The following is an 18114-nucleotide window of genomic DNA, read 5'->3' as shown; positions in this document are numbered from 1 at the left end:
AAATCTTGCACTTGCACTGAATTTAGACTTTAGTGTCATAGCAACCACAGGAATGCACCTCCAAAATAAACAAGTATGTTTACCACCTCTATCTTGCTTCTAAACTTATTTGTCCTAATGTCCTGCTCAGCATCCTTACAGAAAGCCTCAAAACCCGTTTCCTACCTAAAGCAGGCTTTACTATCCAAGCAGGTTTTTGTATCTCATTCCATACACATTATGCTTAACTTCAGAATTCACTCTACCTTGTTTACACCACATTACACTAAGTATCACCAGCTTTCTGATGTATCCAACCTACCCACCACCCTCAACCAGAGCAGAGGTTTATAGCCTCTGATCTGTGGATGCTTGAGAGAAGGAAAAGATCCAAGGGGTCACTCTCCAGGCCTTCATAAAACTAAGTAAATAAACCTCTGGTCTGTAGGCTCAAATGCACGGACAGGCTGTCTGCTTCTCCACTAGAAAATATTGCAAGAATCTGGCAGCTGATAAGCTAGAACAGCAATGCCGTAGAAATGGGGCCTTCAGATGGTATTATTGCACAGCACAGAAGAGGTGCTTGCTACACAACTGACATCTGCACAGAGCCTTCTCCCACAGCTGCCTATCCAAGCTATGGGAGAAGGGCCATAGAACACTTCACACATCACTTCACAAGCAGACACTCATCCTGCTCACTGCATGTTTCCCTGTGTCCTGTTTTTAAGCAAGCATCATGCAGAAAAGTCTCTGTTTTAGCAGATCTTTACATGGTATTGAACCCGCAGTGGAAAATTCGTAGGTAACAACTACAGTCAATAATCAGCAAATGACAAAAATGTAATTGTGATTTTTCATGTTATCTCTCCCTGCTATGCAGATGTAGTATCTCCCTACAGATACTACATGAACAATGCTATCTACCATAGAAGACAGGTCTTGTGCTCTTTGCACATCTCAGCATGGGGCAGATGGGACATTCCTTCTCTCAACTCTTTACTAATGGTAGGTCATTCTTGAGAAGCCACCAAGCCTGTTAATGTAATGGTGGCTAGGAACCTCTTTGTCTTAGGTTTTGGGGCAGTGCCTAGCACAATAGAGCCTGAATGATGACAGGGGTCCTGAGGCTGAACTACAGCACAAATAAATGCTATTAATGAAAAACAGACTTGCCTGACCAGGTCTAGTGAGAGCTTTTGGGATTACATTCCTCATGAGAAAAATTTAGCTCCTTGACAGGAAAATAACTCTTAATCTCCATCCCTGGGAGATAAGGGGCTGTGACAGGGTAGCAGCTGGTGTTACAAGGTGTGCAATCAAAATGGGAAGGTGAGCTGAGTTCATTGATGGTTTCCACTCTGGGAAGCAGCATGAATCATGTGCCTTTGCCTTCTCTCCCCCTCCTCATGGTCCCTGGATCCAGACGCCAGCAGCCAGTGTGGGAGAAAATGTTCAGACTGGACTTGGCTTCACACATTTCACAACTGCCCTTAGGGCCCTTCCAAACACAGGGGAGAGGTGAGAGCCAGGGAGAGGTCTGGAAGGATGGAAAGGTGCAATGGCATTATTTACACACAAACCAGCATAGTAATTTCAAAGGAAACTTCCCTTCCCAACAGATGACCCCATGACTAGAAAGGATTATGGGTTTGTGCTAGAGGGGCAACAACTGCAAGGTGCTACCACTAACCAAAAAAAAAAGCACAGAAAGAGTCCTAATACCACATCTGGATCACACTCTGGAACCTCTTCTTCCCTTTCTCCCTCTTTTCTCATTCCCACTGTTTTTAACACCAAGAAAGTTTCACATTTAGACATGGTTTCTCACTGTTGTGGGAAGCACATGGTTTCTCAGGGCCCCATCGCTGCTTTAACTGAGCCTCCTCTGGGTTTGAGACAGCAGGTCTGTGTAAATTTTGGACCTCAGGAACCTGGGGTAAGAGTCTTTCTCCATCAGGCTGTGCACCTTCCCCTGGGCTTGGTCAAAGCAAGAGAGGGAGGGCTCCTGCATATTTCTTCTTGTCAGCTCCCGTGTCTGGAAGTCTATGTTCACCTGGGAAAAGCAGCAGAAGAGAGTTTGGTTCCGAGTGACCAGTTTGCCTCCTTCAAATGGCATATTTGTCTCATCTATAGCTGTAAAAGCAGCAACAGAACTAATGTCCTGCTCTCATCCATGCCTAAACAGCCCCTCGAACTCTGAGGGGTTTAGCAGTCCAACATATATAAATACTGCCCCAAATTTGGAAAAGCTGAATGAGATTTATAGTGACCTGAGCACTTCTGAAATCAAATTCCTTTTATTCAGGCTCTTCAGCACAGGTTTATGTAGCACATCTTCTAAGAAATGCTGAGTCAGCCTAACCTCTCTCCTGTTGATCAAGATTTCTCTGGTCCCTTGATTCTTCACTACAGCCCAATATAAGGGTGACTGAATTTTTAGCTGGGTTTATACTATTACTACATTCTTACTAAATGTTTTTAAACTGTACTGTTATGGATTGTTTGATTTTTCCCGTAACAGCTTCGTGTTACAGTATCTCAAGTGAGGACTTGGTAAAATAAACCGCGCTCACATTATGACTGCCGTTTGTTTGCAAAGCCAACAATGTGAGTTTTCCTGTTTTCTTTCCCTATTGAAGCAGTCAGCATTTGTTATGGTTATGGTTTAAAACCTGGGTGAAAATATGTTATTTATTGTTATTAACCCAGTGTCCAGTCTTCAAGGTGTCTAAAAAGTAAAGCTGTCTGCCTTAGCTCAGATCACAGCTATATAGATTAACTCTCTGTATCACTTAAGGGTCATTTCACATTCCAGCATGCCAGAATAATGAAAACAGGACCAAATTTTAGGAAAGACCTCATCCAACCTGCACTCACATTTCTAATCCAGATTCAGCCCTGCAATCCTGAAAATCTCACCCAGCTTCAGGAATAACAGCAGGAAGATGCTCACTGAGGGTGATGGGGATTGAATCGTGTCCCTAGACGCCCACATCCCCTTGCTGTGGGTGCTTCCTCATGGCCTCGCAATAGCCTTTCTAGTTCAAAGATGGAGTAAAGAGAGCCCTTATGCGGGGATCCCCACACAGGCATGTGTATTATGACAAGCACCCATGCAGTCTACCAGAGGACCACCGTGAGAGAGCAGGTGCAGTAATCACCCTCCTGGTTGTGTTGTGAATACAATAACACAGCCCAACATCAGGATGCAGGATCTGACAGTCACATAGCCTGAAAGAGGACTTAACTCCAAGCTTCGGGCTATGAGTGCACTTTTTGTTCAGCTCTGAGTTATTGATCTCATCTTTTAGGAGGTCTAATTGAGTTGGGAGTTAGTCAGCAGATAAGTACCCTTCCCCAGAGAGTCAACAAGTTAGTCATTTGTGGGATGCTTCTCTGCAAAATGTCCTGCAAGAAATGAGCCTAATAGCCTGCTCAGGGATTGATAGTAAATGAGAGGAGCAAGGTCAAATACTCCTAGGAAGCTCATAGAGGTTACGAAATGTAGGTTGCAGTTGCCAGTGAACTCACTGGCTGTGACTAATTTAGCATCATCAAAGTGGCTGCCCTCACCATGGGATGAGTCACCGTGAGCAGAGGCAGTTATAGCAGAAGGATGGCATTCCCATCCTTCTTATCCTTTCCTCACCATCACCTCTGGGAGGAGAGGGAGAGCTCCCCGGCACCCTGCAAGTCCCTGTTGGGGGAAGTGAACCTGCTTCTCGTGCCACAGGGATGCTCTGCCTGCCCAGGGTGCTGGCATACCCACCTCTCGAGGAGCCTGCACATCAATGAACTCCTCAAAGATCCTCTGAGCCTTCGAGGCCAGCTTGGCTGCTGAGCGGGTCTTCTTGAAGTCCTCACAGGCAAGCCAGAACTCCAAGTTTTCCTCACTGAACTCTGTCTTCAAGAAAGCACGGAAGGCAGCCAGCCCATCTGCAAGAGAGACATGGGGAATTACAGCAGGAGAAGAAAGAAGGTGGGGAGCAGTCTCTTTAATAGACGTTGTTGTAGTTTAGCCCTGCCAGTAACTCAGAACTGCACAGCCATTCACTCACCTTCCTCTTTTCCCCCCTGCTCCTGGCAGGATGGGGAGGAGAATTGAAAGAATGTAAATCCCACTAGTTGAGATAAGAACAGTCCAGTAACCAAAGTGTAATACAAACCCACTACCACTAATAAGGGAAATAAAGAACAGAGAGAATATAAAACTAAGAAGGGAAAGGAAAAAAACAACAAACACAGGTGATGCACAATACAACTGCTCACCACCCGCTGCCGACTGATATCCAGCCCAACCTGAGCAGTGATCTGGGCCTTCCAGGTGACTCCCCCCCATTATATACTGGGCATGACATGCTATGGTATGGAATACCTCTTTGGCTAGTTTGGGTCAAGTGTCCTGTCTCTACTTCCTCCCAGCTTCTTGTGCCCCTGCTCACTGGCACAGCACAAGAGACAGAAAAGTCCTTGATCAGGGTATGCATTGCTTAGCAACAACCAAAACGTCGGTGTGTTGTCAGCATCGTTCTCAGACTAAAGCTGAAACACAGCACCGCACCAGCTACTAGGAAGGAGAAAAACAGCTGGTACAGCTGAACCGAGGACAGACATCTTTCCATCCAACCCTGCCTACTAAGGACCATTTGATTTTTCTCCCCAGGTCTGTGATCCCAGGATGTGTTCATAACTTACACCGTCGCATCAGCTGGACTCTTGTGAGCTGCCACAACGCCAAACATCCTTTGCTGTCACTCTGAAAAAGTGGTTTGCTAGCTACCAGAGCAAAAGGCTTTCTTCAAGACTGGGGCACCTAACCTTTGTAAAGTTCTTCTTGAAAACGTCAGGCTTCAGTTGATACAGTCTCTTTGCCACAGCATCTTGGGCATGTTAACGCAACACTTTGTAATGTCCTATCTGTCATTAAGAAAAACCTTTAATAAAACATAACATCTGTAGACTTGTCTCCTATGTTTTCTGTCACTTTGCTTTATTGCCTTGTGACATATTTTTACTTCAGATTTAAAAAGAGGAAGGATCTTGAAGAGTCTGTTACAGCTACAATAAAGGGAAGAGGGAAAGGACATGGCATAATTACTACTTGTCTAGTAGGGGGTAAAAGTGTTCTTATCAGTTGCTAATGCTTAGCAATTGTGACATTGCAGTAATGTAATCCGAGTTAGCCAAGACAGATTAGAAATAAGGAAAGATTTATTAGGCAGTCTGTGTCCTCTTAAACCCCTGCTTGGTTGTATTTATGGACACAGCTATTGTATTTTATTTCCTTTCCCTGAATGGCACCAGCAGAGTTGAAGTAGCTGAAGGATTCACACATGCCCTTTTCTTTCCTTTAGCTTTGGGATAAATTTGGCTCCTAAATTTTGGTTTGTTGTTTTGCTTTGGTGGTTTTGTTGTTTGGTTTTTTGTTTTTGTGTTTTTTTCCCAGTAATATGTTTCTAACTTTTTCTGGTCTTTTTCTACAGGGTCTGAGTATTTGTACTTCATGATTGGAAACCTCTTGAGTCAACACTGGTTATTTCCAAGCAAGTGTCTAAAAATACTGATGGAATTGGGAATGCACTTGGCAAGATCAGACTCCCCAGAAGGATGAGAGGAGCAAGTGCATGTGTGCCTGGCAGGGATGGACAAAGGCTAACAGGGGGTTGCAGGACCTGAACTGCTGCAATGCTGTGGGTTGGAGGCTCCACGTGTCCTCTTTCTGCTGTGAGAGATCTTGGCAGAGCTGCCTTCCCTCCTGTCTCTCCTGGCAGGGGGCGTGGGAGCTGAGAGAGACCCCAAGAGGCAATACTTGATGCTTAGTGCAGGTCATTTTCACACATCCACAGCAAGCCCAAGCCCAAACCCACTAGAGACAGCGGCTGACCATGTCACAGGACCCATCATAAATTCCCTAGCAGCTTTGTTCTTGCCTACACTAAGTATGGGAGGAGAAGTAATGTAACACTGCCCTTTTTCTCCCTTGTATGTCCTAATCTTGTTCCTGCTTCTCTTGTTTCTGGCAATAACTTAGAATACGGAGATATTTTTCAGCTGTATGTCCTGAGCCTCAAGCCCTAAGAAAAGGCCCTGGGTGCTGAACAGCAACTAACAATGCTATTTCTGGCTGCGCATAAGTCAGCGGAGATGTCCAACTGCCCAGATTCTGGAAGTGAAAGGCAGAAAAGATATTAGGCCAGACAGGAGCAAATTGAAGGCTAAACCTTTTGTTTCTCAAAGCTACTTTGTTAATGGGCTCTGTACTGCTAACTAGTCCATCGGCAGTTCACGTTGCAAAGAGCACAGCAATCGGTGACTAAAATAGGTACATCCCATCTCAGCTATGCTTGCTTATTCTGTCAGCTCCAGTAGGGCAAGAAATAGCTGTATCATACCAACTTGTCCTGCCACTTCTTAATTAATGCCCTCTTAGGAGATCAGGTTTTCGGACTGCTACCGTGGACAAAACCAGGGCTCTTGTCCATGAGCACTGCAGAACAATTAACAGCGCGAATTGTGGGCTCAAGCCTGAGGCAATAATGTGACGTTAGCCCTGGCAAAGCCTGCAGAGTGCCAAAGGCATGTCTGGGCGCAGGGTCCCTGTAAGGATCATGCTGCCTGTGGCTGCTTTGAGCATTTCAGTGAGTAGACAAATGCAGTGAATGAGAGATATTTTAGGGCTGTTCCCCTTCCTGTAACCTAGAAGAAAAAAATTTCAAAACCTGTGTCCTCCTTAACACCTACAAAATTCCCAGGCTCTGTGGTGGGAGCAAGTGGAGGACTTGGGAGTGAGGAGCAGGAATTCTTTGCAGGAGGAAAAGGAGAAGACATAGCAGCAGACTGACAGGTTTGCGAAAGAAGAAAGCACAAAAGTGAGAAAACTGCAGTTCCCCGAGATGTATGTCATTTTATCTATCATCAGATCCTAGGGAGTTTGACAAATACTCCAGCACCCAAGCACACTGCTGTGACTATACATGCTCTACTGTGTGTCCCTGTAGAGGTTTTGCTCCCCTTTTTCTGTCCTGGTCTTTTTTCCTCCCTCCCCTTTCCCCTACAACACCCCCCGAGCACCAGGACTGACAAAGGATCAGCAGGAACGGTAGCTTTGCATGGCAAATATAATACCTGCAAAACATACCACCTGTAAAATACGATACTGGATAAAAGAAGGGGACATTACAATTGATGCATTGAGGAAGGAGTTTGCTTCAGCCCTGCACTGGAGAGCAGCTGAAGCAGGTCTCCCCTGGGAACAGGAGGTTTGTGTATGCTCTGCCTCATGTCCTCATGTCAATCAGCTCCTTTTTATCTTAAAGTAAGTTTAAGCAGCAGATAGATTAATAGTGTCTGGCAGTTCTCCTCTTTATATGCTCCTGTTGTGCCCTCCTCACAGCCTTTGAGGAGCCAGAAATTATAAGGCTGGACCTGGGAATTCCTTGCTGGAATTTGACCTGGATGTTGACTTTAATCTCGTCCTACACAGGAAGGCTATCAAGGAAGCATTGCTCATGAATGATCATATTTTAAAGCTCATCTCACCCAGCTGGGCAGCGTTTTTACTGGGGCAACCAGCACTGAATTGCAGTGTGGTATGAGCATCACCTACTGAGGCAGCCTCTTGAAATATCCTGGAAGATGATCTGAGAACCCAAAAATATGACTCCACAGGGATGTTTTACAGAAAAAAAGCATAAAAATGAAAAGCAGGATTAGAGGCCTTCAGATGCAGCAGCATAAGATATCCTTAACATGTGTAGCCTAAAGGTATGTCCATTTGAGAAGACAGAGATATACTTGTATATACTAATATAGATCCACAGCCCTTCAAGACAACTATTGACCTATTATTCAGGAATTAGACTCAACAGTGGTGAGCCTTGTGTGAAGCCAAAGAAGTATACCAGTACTGATGGAGTAGATAGGATGAAGGCAAAGAAATGAGCTCTTCTGTTGAGTGTCTAAAGCCTGAAAGAGAAATGAAAGACATTTGCTTTTTTACTTTTGCAGTGTAAATGTAAGCTTTGAAATGCCTACTCTCCATTCAGATAAACCAAGGGAATGCACAAGAGGACTGACAGGAAGGACTGGGCAAGTTCTTGTATGTTACCCTATCCCACGATACTGCAGTGCACTGTACAGCTATAATTCTGCAGGTCACCTGTGAATTGAACAATGACAGGAATTTTTGATTTATAGATGATGACTGCCAGGCAGGTCAATGACTATGTCATTGGATAGGGACTCAACTCAGATGCTCGTGACATCCCATTCAAATGATGTTCTTCGGGCCATGGAGAATGGATCTTTCCAGCAAAAAGGGCTGTGGAGGAAGGGACTGAAGTGGCTAGCACAAAACACAACAGAGGTCTTAACTAACACAAGCTTCCCCAACATGAGGAAGAGCTGAGATTAGTGGCTTAAATCATTCAGGCAGACAGTTTAATAACCAAATATTAGCCACTGTCAGAGTGAGAAAGGGATCAGCAGTAATTTATTTAATGCATACATTTCACACCATCAGGGCAATCAACACTTCATGTAGGGAATAACAGTGGAGTCATTATGGCTGGTAGATGGAGTAGCTCTATGGAGCATATTTGGTCCAGGCCTGAAGAGGCAAGGCTGCAATGCTCTGTGTAGCATATGTTCATACTCTCAATGATGCTTAGCATTGCTTCATTGAGCGTTAGGTGCCTGTCACCAGCACAATGCTAATGCTAATGCTGTTCTGGCTTAGAAAGAACTAGGAGTAGGCTGGGATATTCCTGTGCTGCGTAGGAAGAGGAGCAATGTGTAGACAACAGAAGGAGGAGGACAACAATAAAGTTTGGTCAGAAGAGTACAGAGATCACAAAAAATGGGGGAGGGGGGATTGAGATAAAAAAATGTAAATTCAGGGCAAAGGTTTTTTGTGTTGTATGCTTCATTGAAAAGTGACTAAGGGTTGAGGACAGACTGTCCTGCTGGATTCTGGACAAATGTCAAGCCATGCATGTCCAGCCTGCAAGGGATGCAAAATGAGACATGTTATTGCTTGTATTTCCCTCCAGCAGCCTGTCAAAAGACATCTCCATCTGGCTGACCAGCCTGTACCTCCTGGGCATGGGTACAGAGAGGGGACTACTACGCAGTTACTCATATGAACGCACACAGACTCTGCAGACCACACTGAGCTCCAAGTCCCTGGGAGCCTTCACTAATCTGCACTGGCACAAAATGGGAAAAGATGCCAAAATCTAGCATGTAAAAAACACTGGTTTTGCTCCCTGGACACCCAAGGAAGCATGCTGCATACGATCTGTCTCCCAGTTTCCTGCTGTAAGTAAAATCAAACTCCTCTCTCCTGTTGCTTGCCACACTCAGAAGCCTTGACCCCAGGGACCACTGCTACACTGTGCTTGTGTCTCTTGCAGTGAACTCAGACAAGGCTCCTGCTACGAAGGGGACTGACTGGTTGACCAGTCAGCCAGTTTCAAGTTGATTTGCTTCACCCATTAGCAAAAACAAGTAGGATATCATTATATTGACCTATTCATCCAGAGGTATCAATGAAACAGAACTGAGCTGCATCCTACTAGGCTGTGATGTTTAAGTCCCAATGCCAGTGCAAAGAAAGGTAGGGGTTTAACAGAGAGAGCCTTTCTGCCTTCCCTACTCACAATCTCTTGCTAATGTCAACACAAATTATTCCTTAAATGACCAGGGAATTAATTCAAATCAGATCACTCTGTACAGAGGGACATTGCCCAGACTGGGAATCTCTGCAGACACGGAACTGCTTCAAAACCTAAGAGTTTCCAAACCTCTGCTCAAGATACTGCCAGACAGCAGTATGTCAGGATCAAACATTACCCCACAACAACGTGGGGAGAGAGGAGGGGCAGGAGGGCTCCAGAGGGTCATCACACTTCAAAGGATATTTGACAAAAATTAGCATAATGACACTCTCCATAGAGTCTGCATAATGCATGGTACCTATTCTGGTACCTTCCATTTAGAAATCTTTTGGAGACTCGTGAAAATAGGAAGTGGAAGAGTACAGTTTGCCTTTCCTATAAAGAGTACTGCAGCCCCGTGAACCTCCTCCATATACAAAGGCAGCCTGCTCATCTTGGCACTTCAGAGAGTCTTTTAGGGAGCTCTGATCCACTTTCTTGTTCTGGAATTCTTTTCTGCACTGTCCAACCCCTTGCAATATTACCCACAATGATTGCTTCATTTTCAGCTGCTACATCCATCCCCTGTGTGCTACTTGAGCACTCTGGGTTTTTCCCCCAGAACAGGTTGGCTGGAGGGGACCCTAAACCACTTTAACATCTGACCACAGCAGAAAGCACCACTCAAACCCCTGAAATCAGCATCACAATCTCCCTTCCAAAATAGATGAATTGTCCATCTAGTAAAGAAAGATTTTATGACAGATATGTCAATCAGAAGAGGTCTACCTGCTGATGCTGTGAGCCCCAGGCAAAATTCTCCCTGAGCCCAGCTGCTGCTTAGCCCATGCCCCCAAGCATGAATTCAGCTTTTCCCTGGCTAATATTGTTCACCTGGGCAGCCACAGGGAAATTACACTGAGACAGTTCTGTCCTTCTCTCACCACCTAAGTACAATATTAGTTGGCAGCTTCACTACAGACAGATGCAGCCAGGCCAGGCACTGCTTTTCTTACTCTCAGATTTTGGTCAGAGAAAGCAAAAGACACCCTTACTTGTCTAACATCAGCACATCTCTAACAGCAAAAATGCAATTCTCTTGTTCTGCTTTCATAGCAGATCTCTGGCATTGCTCTGTGGTTTTGATACAAGTACGGATAAGTAAAACCACAATGACTTTACAATATAACTCAATTTATGGATACATGCTTTTCTCTCCTTTAAACCAGTGTAACTAAAAGAACACTTTTGTTTCAACAGAGCTTTCTGCATTTGCATCATTATAACCCTTGACTACCAGGCTTGCAATTCCAGAAACTTCGGGTGCAGAACAGTTGTAATATATTCCTTTAGAAATTAGTTTATTAAACAACATTTTTTTTCACCAATCACCAGGCAATGTCACTGTGACTGCTGATTAAAAAAAAAAAAAAAAAAAGAAAGAAAGAAAAAGTCTAATTTAAATTTTAAAGATCACCTTCTATTGTTATTGGGAACTGAATATTTTTCATTAGGTACAAGAGTTATCACAGATACTTTCCACTAGAGACAGGAAAAATTCTGATAATTCATCACTCTATAAGGCTAATCTATTAATAAACCCAGAAACTCTTGTGGAGGCTGTTGGACAAAATAATTGAAATAAGGTGTGATTTAGCATTTGCAGCAGTCAGCTGAAGAGGGAACAATCTGTATAATGTCAGTTCACAGATGTGCAAATTCACTGGCTTTTGTAACAAAAGAACTTTTGCTGCAGTCTATACCTAAGAAGGAAAATTTCAGCTTTTACAACGGTGAAGGTGGAACAGGGGCTCGAGTACAGAATTGAAATGCTGATGTGAATATCCTGTCCTCGCCCCTCCTCATTCCCCAGGCACCCAATAGTCAAACTGGTACATTTTTCCCTTCTTGTTTTGAATTTCCACAAAATAAACATTTCCTCTTAGCCATACCCAGCAACACCGTATTTTATTTTTTTTCCCTATTGGCTACAAGAGCAACAATCTCAACAAGATAGTGCTGCTAAAATTGTGTATTGCTTTTTCTGCCTTGGTCACCCAGCCTGTTTAAAGTGTTCACTTAATTTCCTGCCAAAACTGTTGTCATATCAGTAGAAATCCAGCAAAATTACACTTTATATAAAAAATAATATTACTCTACACTTATATTTTAAAAATTAAGTGCAGAAAAATCTGAATCTCTAAGAAAGCCAGACAGTTCCTTGTTGCAATAAACCAGTTCACTATCCACATTGACTTTTCTCCAACCCTAACTCTCTCTTGTTTTATTCTCCAATAGAAGCACATCAATGAACTTATACTGTGAGCTTCTCTGTCTTGTTTATAATTTTCCAGTGTGAAAATGTTGTTGAAGTTGAATAATGTTTTCTGAACAGAACTGATTTATTGAATGGAGTGGGGTGCACTGATTATACGTTTGCATAAGGTTTCGGGATGTGAAATTTTCAAGTTTGCACTGGCAACTGTAAATTGGATTCTGCTAAGGGCTACCACGCATGATTTCTCTTTTACAGAGCAAGTTGTTCAAGGTTACTGAACCATGTACACCGTTGTGTTGTAGAAAAGGCTGCACTTCAACACAGCATAGCTGTACAGCAGCTCAGAAGAGCAGCTGGAGGGAGAGAGAAACAAAATGGTGTCACGGATCTCAGGGGGCTTTAGACAGCTGAGAACCTGCCATTTGCTTGTGTGGAAAGACTGGATCCAGGAGTACATTCCAAAGGATGGTACACATGGCTACAGCCCTGGGGTCCTCCCTCTAGCACATTCCCATGAGCTGGAGAAGGCTAGACCTTGGGCTAATGACTTTATCAGTTGTGATCAATCACTGAAGAGCAAAGCCAAGAAGGAAACCCACATAAATTCATTCCTTTTAACCAGAGGACAAGTCCTGCCTATAAATGATTGCGAGCATTGCCTAGTGGGTAGTAAGGAGCTATCTGAAGGACCATTTCTGCTCTATGCAATGCATATTTTGTTTGTTCTAGCTACAACCAGTATCAAGGGTACGAGGGCAAAAAGGGTAGAATTTGATCTCTACTCACATTTATGGGACAAAAGGACATCAAAAGAGTCTGCCCATCTTGATGCTTCTTCTGTTGACAGCCTTCTGTAAAGAAAGGAAGGGGTAAGTTACAGACAACCCATGGCCACTGGTTACCTCTACGGCTGTTTGACAAGGACACCAAGGAAGGCTGAATTCTCACTTAACATTGGAGGTCTACAATGTCAAGGTCTCCAGGTGAGCAAGTCACCTTGGCTCCCTTTAGAATCAGTGAGAGGAAACAGAGGGACCTACAGGGACTTGACTCTCTTCAGCTCACATCCCCAGGTAAGTGGGTAAAATAGGCCAGATGAATCACACTCAAAAAAGGACTAATTTTTCCTCACTGACTCTAAGCAGAGGCCCAGAGAACAAGTTCAGATGTAGATATTTACATTGTAAAAGCCAAAAGTCAAGCAAAATTAAACCCATCCCTGCAGGATTGTTAATCTCTCTTTCTTGACTTTCAAGGGAAGATTAAAGTCTTAGCTCAGGTCTAAGCAGTGACCTGTGAACACATTAATCCCATCCCACTCATCTCAAATCAGGACTCTGGATTGTCTGAAGCATCTATCTTAACTGTTGTGCAGACTAACACAGAACTTTCTGGGTAGTGCTTAATAGCAAGGCTTAGCTAAAGCAGACAGTGACCTGAAATTGCTGGTCACCACTTACACCGAGTCAACTGTTCAGACTTTGATTTGTGATGACAGAGGGGTAAATTACATCCTCAAATATGTGCAAACATGTTCCATGTACAGCAGTGGGGACAGTGCACATGTCCTGTCTCACAGGAGAACTCATATCAATGATCAGGGTATTTTCTGAAAATGCTGTTCCTTCTGTATCAGCACAGTTTTGTTTTCCTTCTTCCTTGTGGCTAAAAGAACCAGTCAAAGCTTATACGAAGTACAATAAAAGGAAGATAATACTGGAAGAGGTGGTGGGCAGGGAGGGGAAGGACAGAAATGGGGTTGGGGTGAGATGCTGCAGCTATACTCACTTCAAAGCCCGGTTGGGCTTGTCCGGAAGAATAGCTGTGAAATCATTATATGAGTCTGATTTGTGAGACAGGCAGCCCAGGCGAGTCCTCATTCCTCTGTTCCTGTGGTCAGTATGGGGGAGCAGGGGTGTAAGCAGGGGAAAACCAAAAAAGACACTGATTATAAGTCTAGCCAGAGCGGAAAAAAAAACAGACAACCAAACCAAACCAAAATAAAATAAAATAGAACAAAAAAAACACAGTGTCTCTGTGCCTCATCAGACCTGTGTCCTTGGTTCCCTCATCTGTGGGAGGGACCCTGAGACATCTTCAGTGAGATGCCAAACAGTCTCTAAGGACAGACAGTACCAGAGCAGCTGAAGGCTCACCCACACCAGTCATTCAGCTGCTCTGACTGGCAAAAAGACTTTCAAAGACTGTGCTTTGGGATGGTTTCTTGGAAATCCTGCTCTGGTGAGGTGTGGAAGGAGAGCAAAGGGCAGCAATACCGGAAATAAGTCACCATGATCCAGCAGCACCAGAAAAAGCCCAAATACCAGGGTTTGAGGGCAGGAGGGGGAGGGAGGAAAAATAGAGGGAGTAAGGCACCTACAAGGTGAGCCTGTGCAGCAGAGCCATGAAACTGTGGCTAGGATCAATCCCAAGTAGCTTCTTTAGACTCAGGGTTACATAAGCAGGTTAAAACTGCCTCTTTCCTGACAGGTTTATCCAGGCAGAAAATGGCTTTATTGCTTTTTTCCCTCTGAATTTCAAACCAGACTCAGAGCCTTTGTGCCTCCATCAGCCCCTCATGTCCTTGCCAGCCCCTTCCCAGGATAGAAAATGCTTCCACAGCATCCTTGATTACATAATCCTGGGACATGGAAGAACACAAAAGGAAAGGGGGAAAAAAAAACACATACATGCATTATACAGGACTGGCATCATTTCCTCTCAAAAACACAGAGATGCCTGTTAATGACTTTACGTGGTCTCTAGAAGGGAAGAGCATGTGGTTTGCCTCTCCAGCCCAAGGTCATCTCTTCTGCTAGATTCCCAAGACATCAAAAAAGGCCATCCTAGCCTCTGGACCACAGGAGGAAGATTTAGTGACCTACTCTCCACTTCTCAGCTGCTAGACACGCTTAGCTGAAGAAAGCCTTTCCCTGAGCCCTGCTGCCAAACAGATGCTAAATACTTTCTGTGACTGTAGAGGGAAGTACATTATTTTTCTCTTCCATATGTAATTCTTGCGGAACACTTCAGCACCAGCAACTGAGCCAATCTGTAGCATGCCTGTTTCCCCCTTCTCCTCCCGCCCTTCAGAGAGTTTCTATTATTGCACATTTTAATGTAATCTTAAAGCAAATTAAATGTTAATTAAATGCAATGAGTGTCTCCCTGGCGCAGCACAGGCAGCTCGCAGCAGTTAACAAGCACAAAAACCTGGAGATCTTCCGTTGCAGGAATTGTTGCACAGCCTCAAAATATGGACCCATGGTTAGTGGTTTTGGGATGCTACACTACATAAACCTCAAACATCAGTGCAACAATAGTGTGTGTAAAGTGCTGTGTTCCTGGCTGAGCATGCTGGACCTGCTGTGCTCAAACAGACATTGAGCCCACTACAGGATCTTTCTGGTACCTTTCCTGATACCTCCCACCTCCAACCTTTGTCTTGTCTGCACTATTTTTTCTAGCAAGCTCACGAATTTCGCAGTGAAAGGTGTGACACAGATTACCGCAGTGCTGCTCAGATTCCTCTCTGATGCCTGAGATCAAGGCACTGCAGCAGGGAATCAGAGTATTTGAGGGACAGAGACACTGCGCCACGTGCAAGGAACTTGTCTCTTGTGGAACACTGATCTCTAGGTGAGGACTTCCAAGACAGGACACAGGAGAGAGGAAAAAAATCTGGGTCTGTGGGAAGTGCAGAGGGCAGGGAAGGGCAGGAGGGAAGAGGGGCACCACAGCAAGCTGAAGGGCTTGCTGGACAAGGTAGGCAACGACAGGATGGGCAGGGATGAGAGATGCATCATGTCTTTTCAGTTACCTCCGTGGGATCAGTAAGGCAGCCATTCAGGCATCCAGTTATAGTTAATCCTTTAACTGGCTGGCTTGGACAGCAGTTGGGGCTGTTTGCAGGAGGCAGGAGTGCAGGAAGGAGGGATTTACTGTTTCATGTCCTAGCACTTAAAAATGTACCAAAGGATTCTCTGGAAAACAAAAGGAGGGCCAGTTGTTCTCAACCCATTTGATCCTTGCCTCCTAGCGCAGAAGGTCAGTTTTTCAGCGGAAGACGTTCAGAGTTAAGGGATGATCACAGTGGAGAAACAGCATTTCCTTCTAAGACCAAGACCGCAGGTTAAGTCCAACTTCAGGTCTAAAGTGATTTGAGTTTGGTGTCACAGCTCACCATGGAGCAGCAGGAGTTGGCATTATCGCACTCATCATTCAACACCTCTGAAGGTCTCTTTCCTCAACAGGCAGAGCTCCGAGCTGACCTCGCTAAGAAGACCAAACTACCTCTTGTCCCTGTCCTTCCAGGTCATGGCTGATGTTACTGGCCAGGCATCATGGAAAAGCTGGCACTGCAAATAGAATAAAGGAGGACTTTCATGTGTCTGCAGATGCTGGTCCTTTCACCATCACAGGCTTAAGCACTCATACAAAAATAACTCAAAGAAAGCATCTCCTCTTTGGGGTGGTGGGAGCCTGTGGGGAGCCACCAAGGAGATGTACAGTCTGCAAAGGGGAAGGAAGGAGGGAAGGAGGGAGGTACAGGGGAAGGAAGGGATGGTAAAGTCCCCGTGAGCCTTGGCACATGGTTAGCTGACTGAACAAATCTCACATCAGAGTGGGAAGGTGAGGTCCATCAGCCAGGAGACCAATGGAATAGAGCAGGACTGTATGGTGAGCTAAGGGCAAAGGTTTCTTATTTGCCAGGACAGGGCCAAGCTCCAGGTAATCTCCATGTCCTCTTGTCACAAGAAATAAATGGAGGAGGAGACAAAAGAACTGGTAAAAGTAGAGGCTGCGTGCAAAGGAACCAGGACCCTGCTCTGCTGGGGCCAGGGGAGATCCTAGAGCTTGGGCTGTCCAATGCAACGTCCCTTTTAAAATCTGATTACATTAAAAATGCACAAAGCCTCTTCCCAACTAAATTAATGGAACTGGGATTGTGCTACATGCCAGTGAGTGTATTTCCTTAATCCTTACCCCAACCGGCTGCTTCGATGCGCTTTAACTGAAATCAATCCTTGTAATTCCTTAAGCCCTTTCAAATTTTCTCATTAACAGCCTCACCCGCATGTGGGGCCATAGCACATGATTTTCTAGAGTCCAGCAGCCCCTACTCCTCTTTCCTGCTGCTATTGAAAAGCGATAGCTGGAAGCAGAGCTAGGTGCCCTCTCCCTTGCAGCCTCCTCTAGCAGCCTGCTTTTTGGGATACTGTTATGAAATAGCCTTCTGCTTGCCCCTGCTCCCACCCACTTGCCAGCCCCCGCAACAACAACCTGCACAGCTAGGCAGCATCAAACTTCCCTGTGATCCCAAAGTCTGTACAACTTCACAGATGCCAAGACCTACATTTCCTGTGAAGGCAATCCCACTGCTAAGCTGACATACCCACAGATATTTCCTCTGATTGCAAATAAAGCCAGTCAATTTTGACTTTAAAAATACAATCTGTGCTGTCTGGTAAAGGCATCCTGGTAGATGTCCATGGTGAGGTTTTTTGCGTCTCACTCCATCCTTCATCCTACCTCCCCCTCCTACGAAAGGACCCCAGTCAAGGAGAATTGCCAGTCTCATCATGAATGTGTTTTGGGCTTTCTCCTTGGGAGACAGAAAGGGTATGATTGTGACATGCAGGTTATCAAGCCACCCCAGGAGATCACCTGAGCAAAGATAAAGAAACCATCCCAATAGAAAAAAACAACAGCAGCACAAAGGTTAAAAACCCCACAACAAATGCAACAACAACAAAAAAAACCTAAATAAAACAAACCATGAGATCTCAGGGGCTTCAAGATATTAAGAGCATTCATTCAAATGCAGCGAAAGCCAGAAAAAACTGAACAGAGGCACTGCAGACAGAAAAAAAGATACTCACTGCCTTTGACCTGTCCTCTCTGCCAGTGGGTCTGTGCCGACAGCGTGGTCAGAGAGGCTCTGGGGAGAGAGCAGAATGGTCTTCTTCAGAGACAACCCCTTGCACAGGGTGAAAGTCTCACTTTGACACCCCTCCCCTCCCCACCTCTCTCCGGCCAGCAGCAGCGCAGCTCAGAGCAGCTCTCTCACATCCAGCAAACCCCTACAGCAGCCTCAAGCCAGCAGACTGATGCTCTGCTGTGCAGCTGGCTCCCACTGCTCATCAGCGGCACTGCCGGGGAGCCCACCAGAGCAGCACGTTTCGCTGCATCCCCTCC

General features: G+C 45.0%; 1 protein-coding gene across 9 annotated transcripts in view; it reads right to left on the bottom strand.

The window, feature by feature from the left end:
* Window positions 1–733: 733 nt before the first annotated feature.
* The window catches only part of RGS8 (regulator of G protein signaling 8), a 37376-nt gene continuing 19995 nt past the window's right edge, over window positions 734–18114 (bottom strand). For 3 of the 9 annotated variants that reach the window (XM_061451953.1, XM_061451954.1, XM_061451951.1), the window contains exons 2-7: window positions 17799–17857; window positions 15737–16274; window positions 13705–13806; window positions 12703–12767; window positions 3752–3918; window positions 734–2035 (exon numbers count right to left, since the gene is read on the bottom strand). In XM_061451953.1, coding sequence (XP_061307937.1) covers window positions 1853–2035; window positions 3752–3918; window positions 12703–12767; window positions 13705–13806; window positions 15737–15762 — 543 coding nt within the window. In that variant the 5' untranslated portion in view covers window positions 15763–16274; window positions 17799–17857 and the 3' untranslated portion in view covers window positions 734–1852. The other 6 variants (XM_061451947.1, XM_061451948.1, XM_061451955.1 and 3 more) reach the window with 5 other exon arrangements.

This window comes from Pezoporus flaviventris, unplaced genomic scaffold (genome assembly GCF_033815535.1).
Source record: "Pezoporus flaviventris isolate CSIRO_AGI_PZ_B2104156 unplaced genomic scaffold, CSIRO_AGI_Pfla_v1 ptg000013l, whole genome shotgun sequence".
Lineage (NCBI taxonomy): Eukaryota > Metazoa > Chordata > Aves > Psittaciformes > Psittacidae > Pezoporus > Pezoporus flaviventris.
This window is presented reverse-complemented; position numbering and strand designations above follow the sequence as displayed.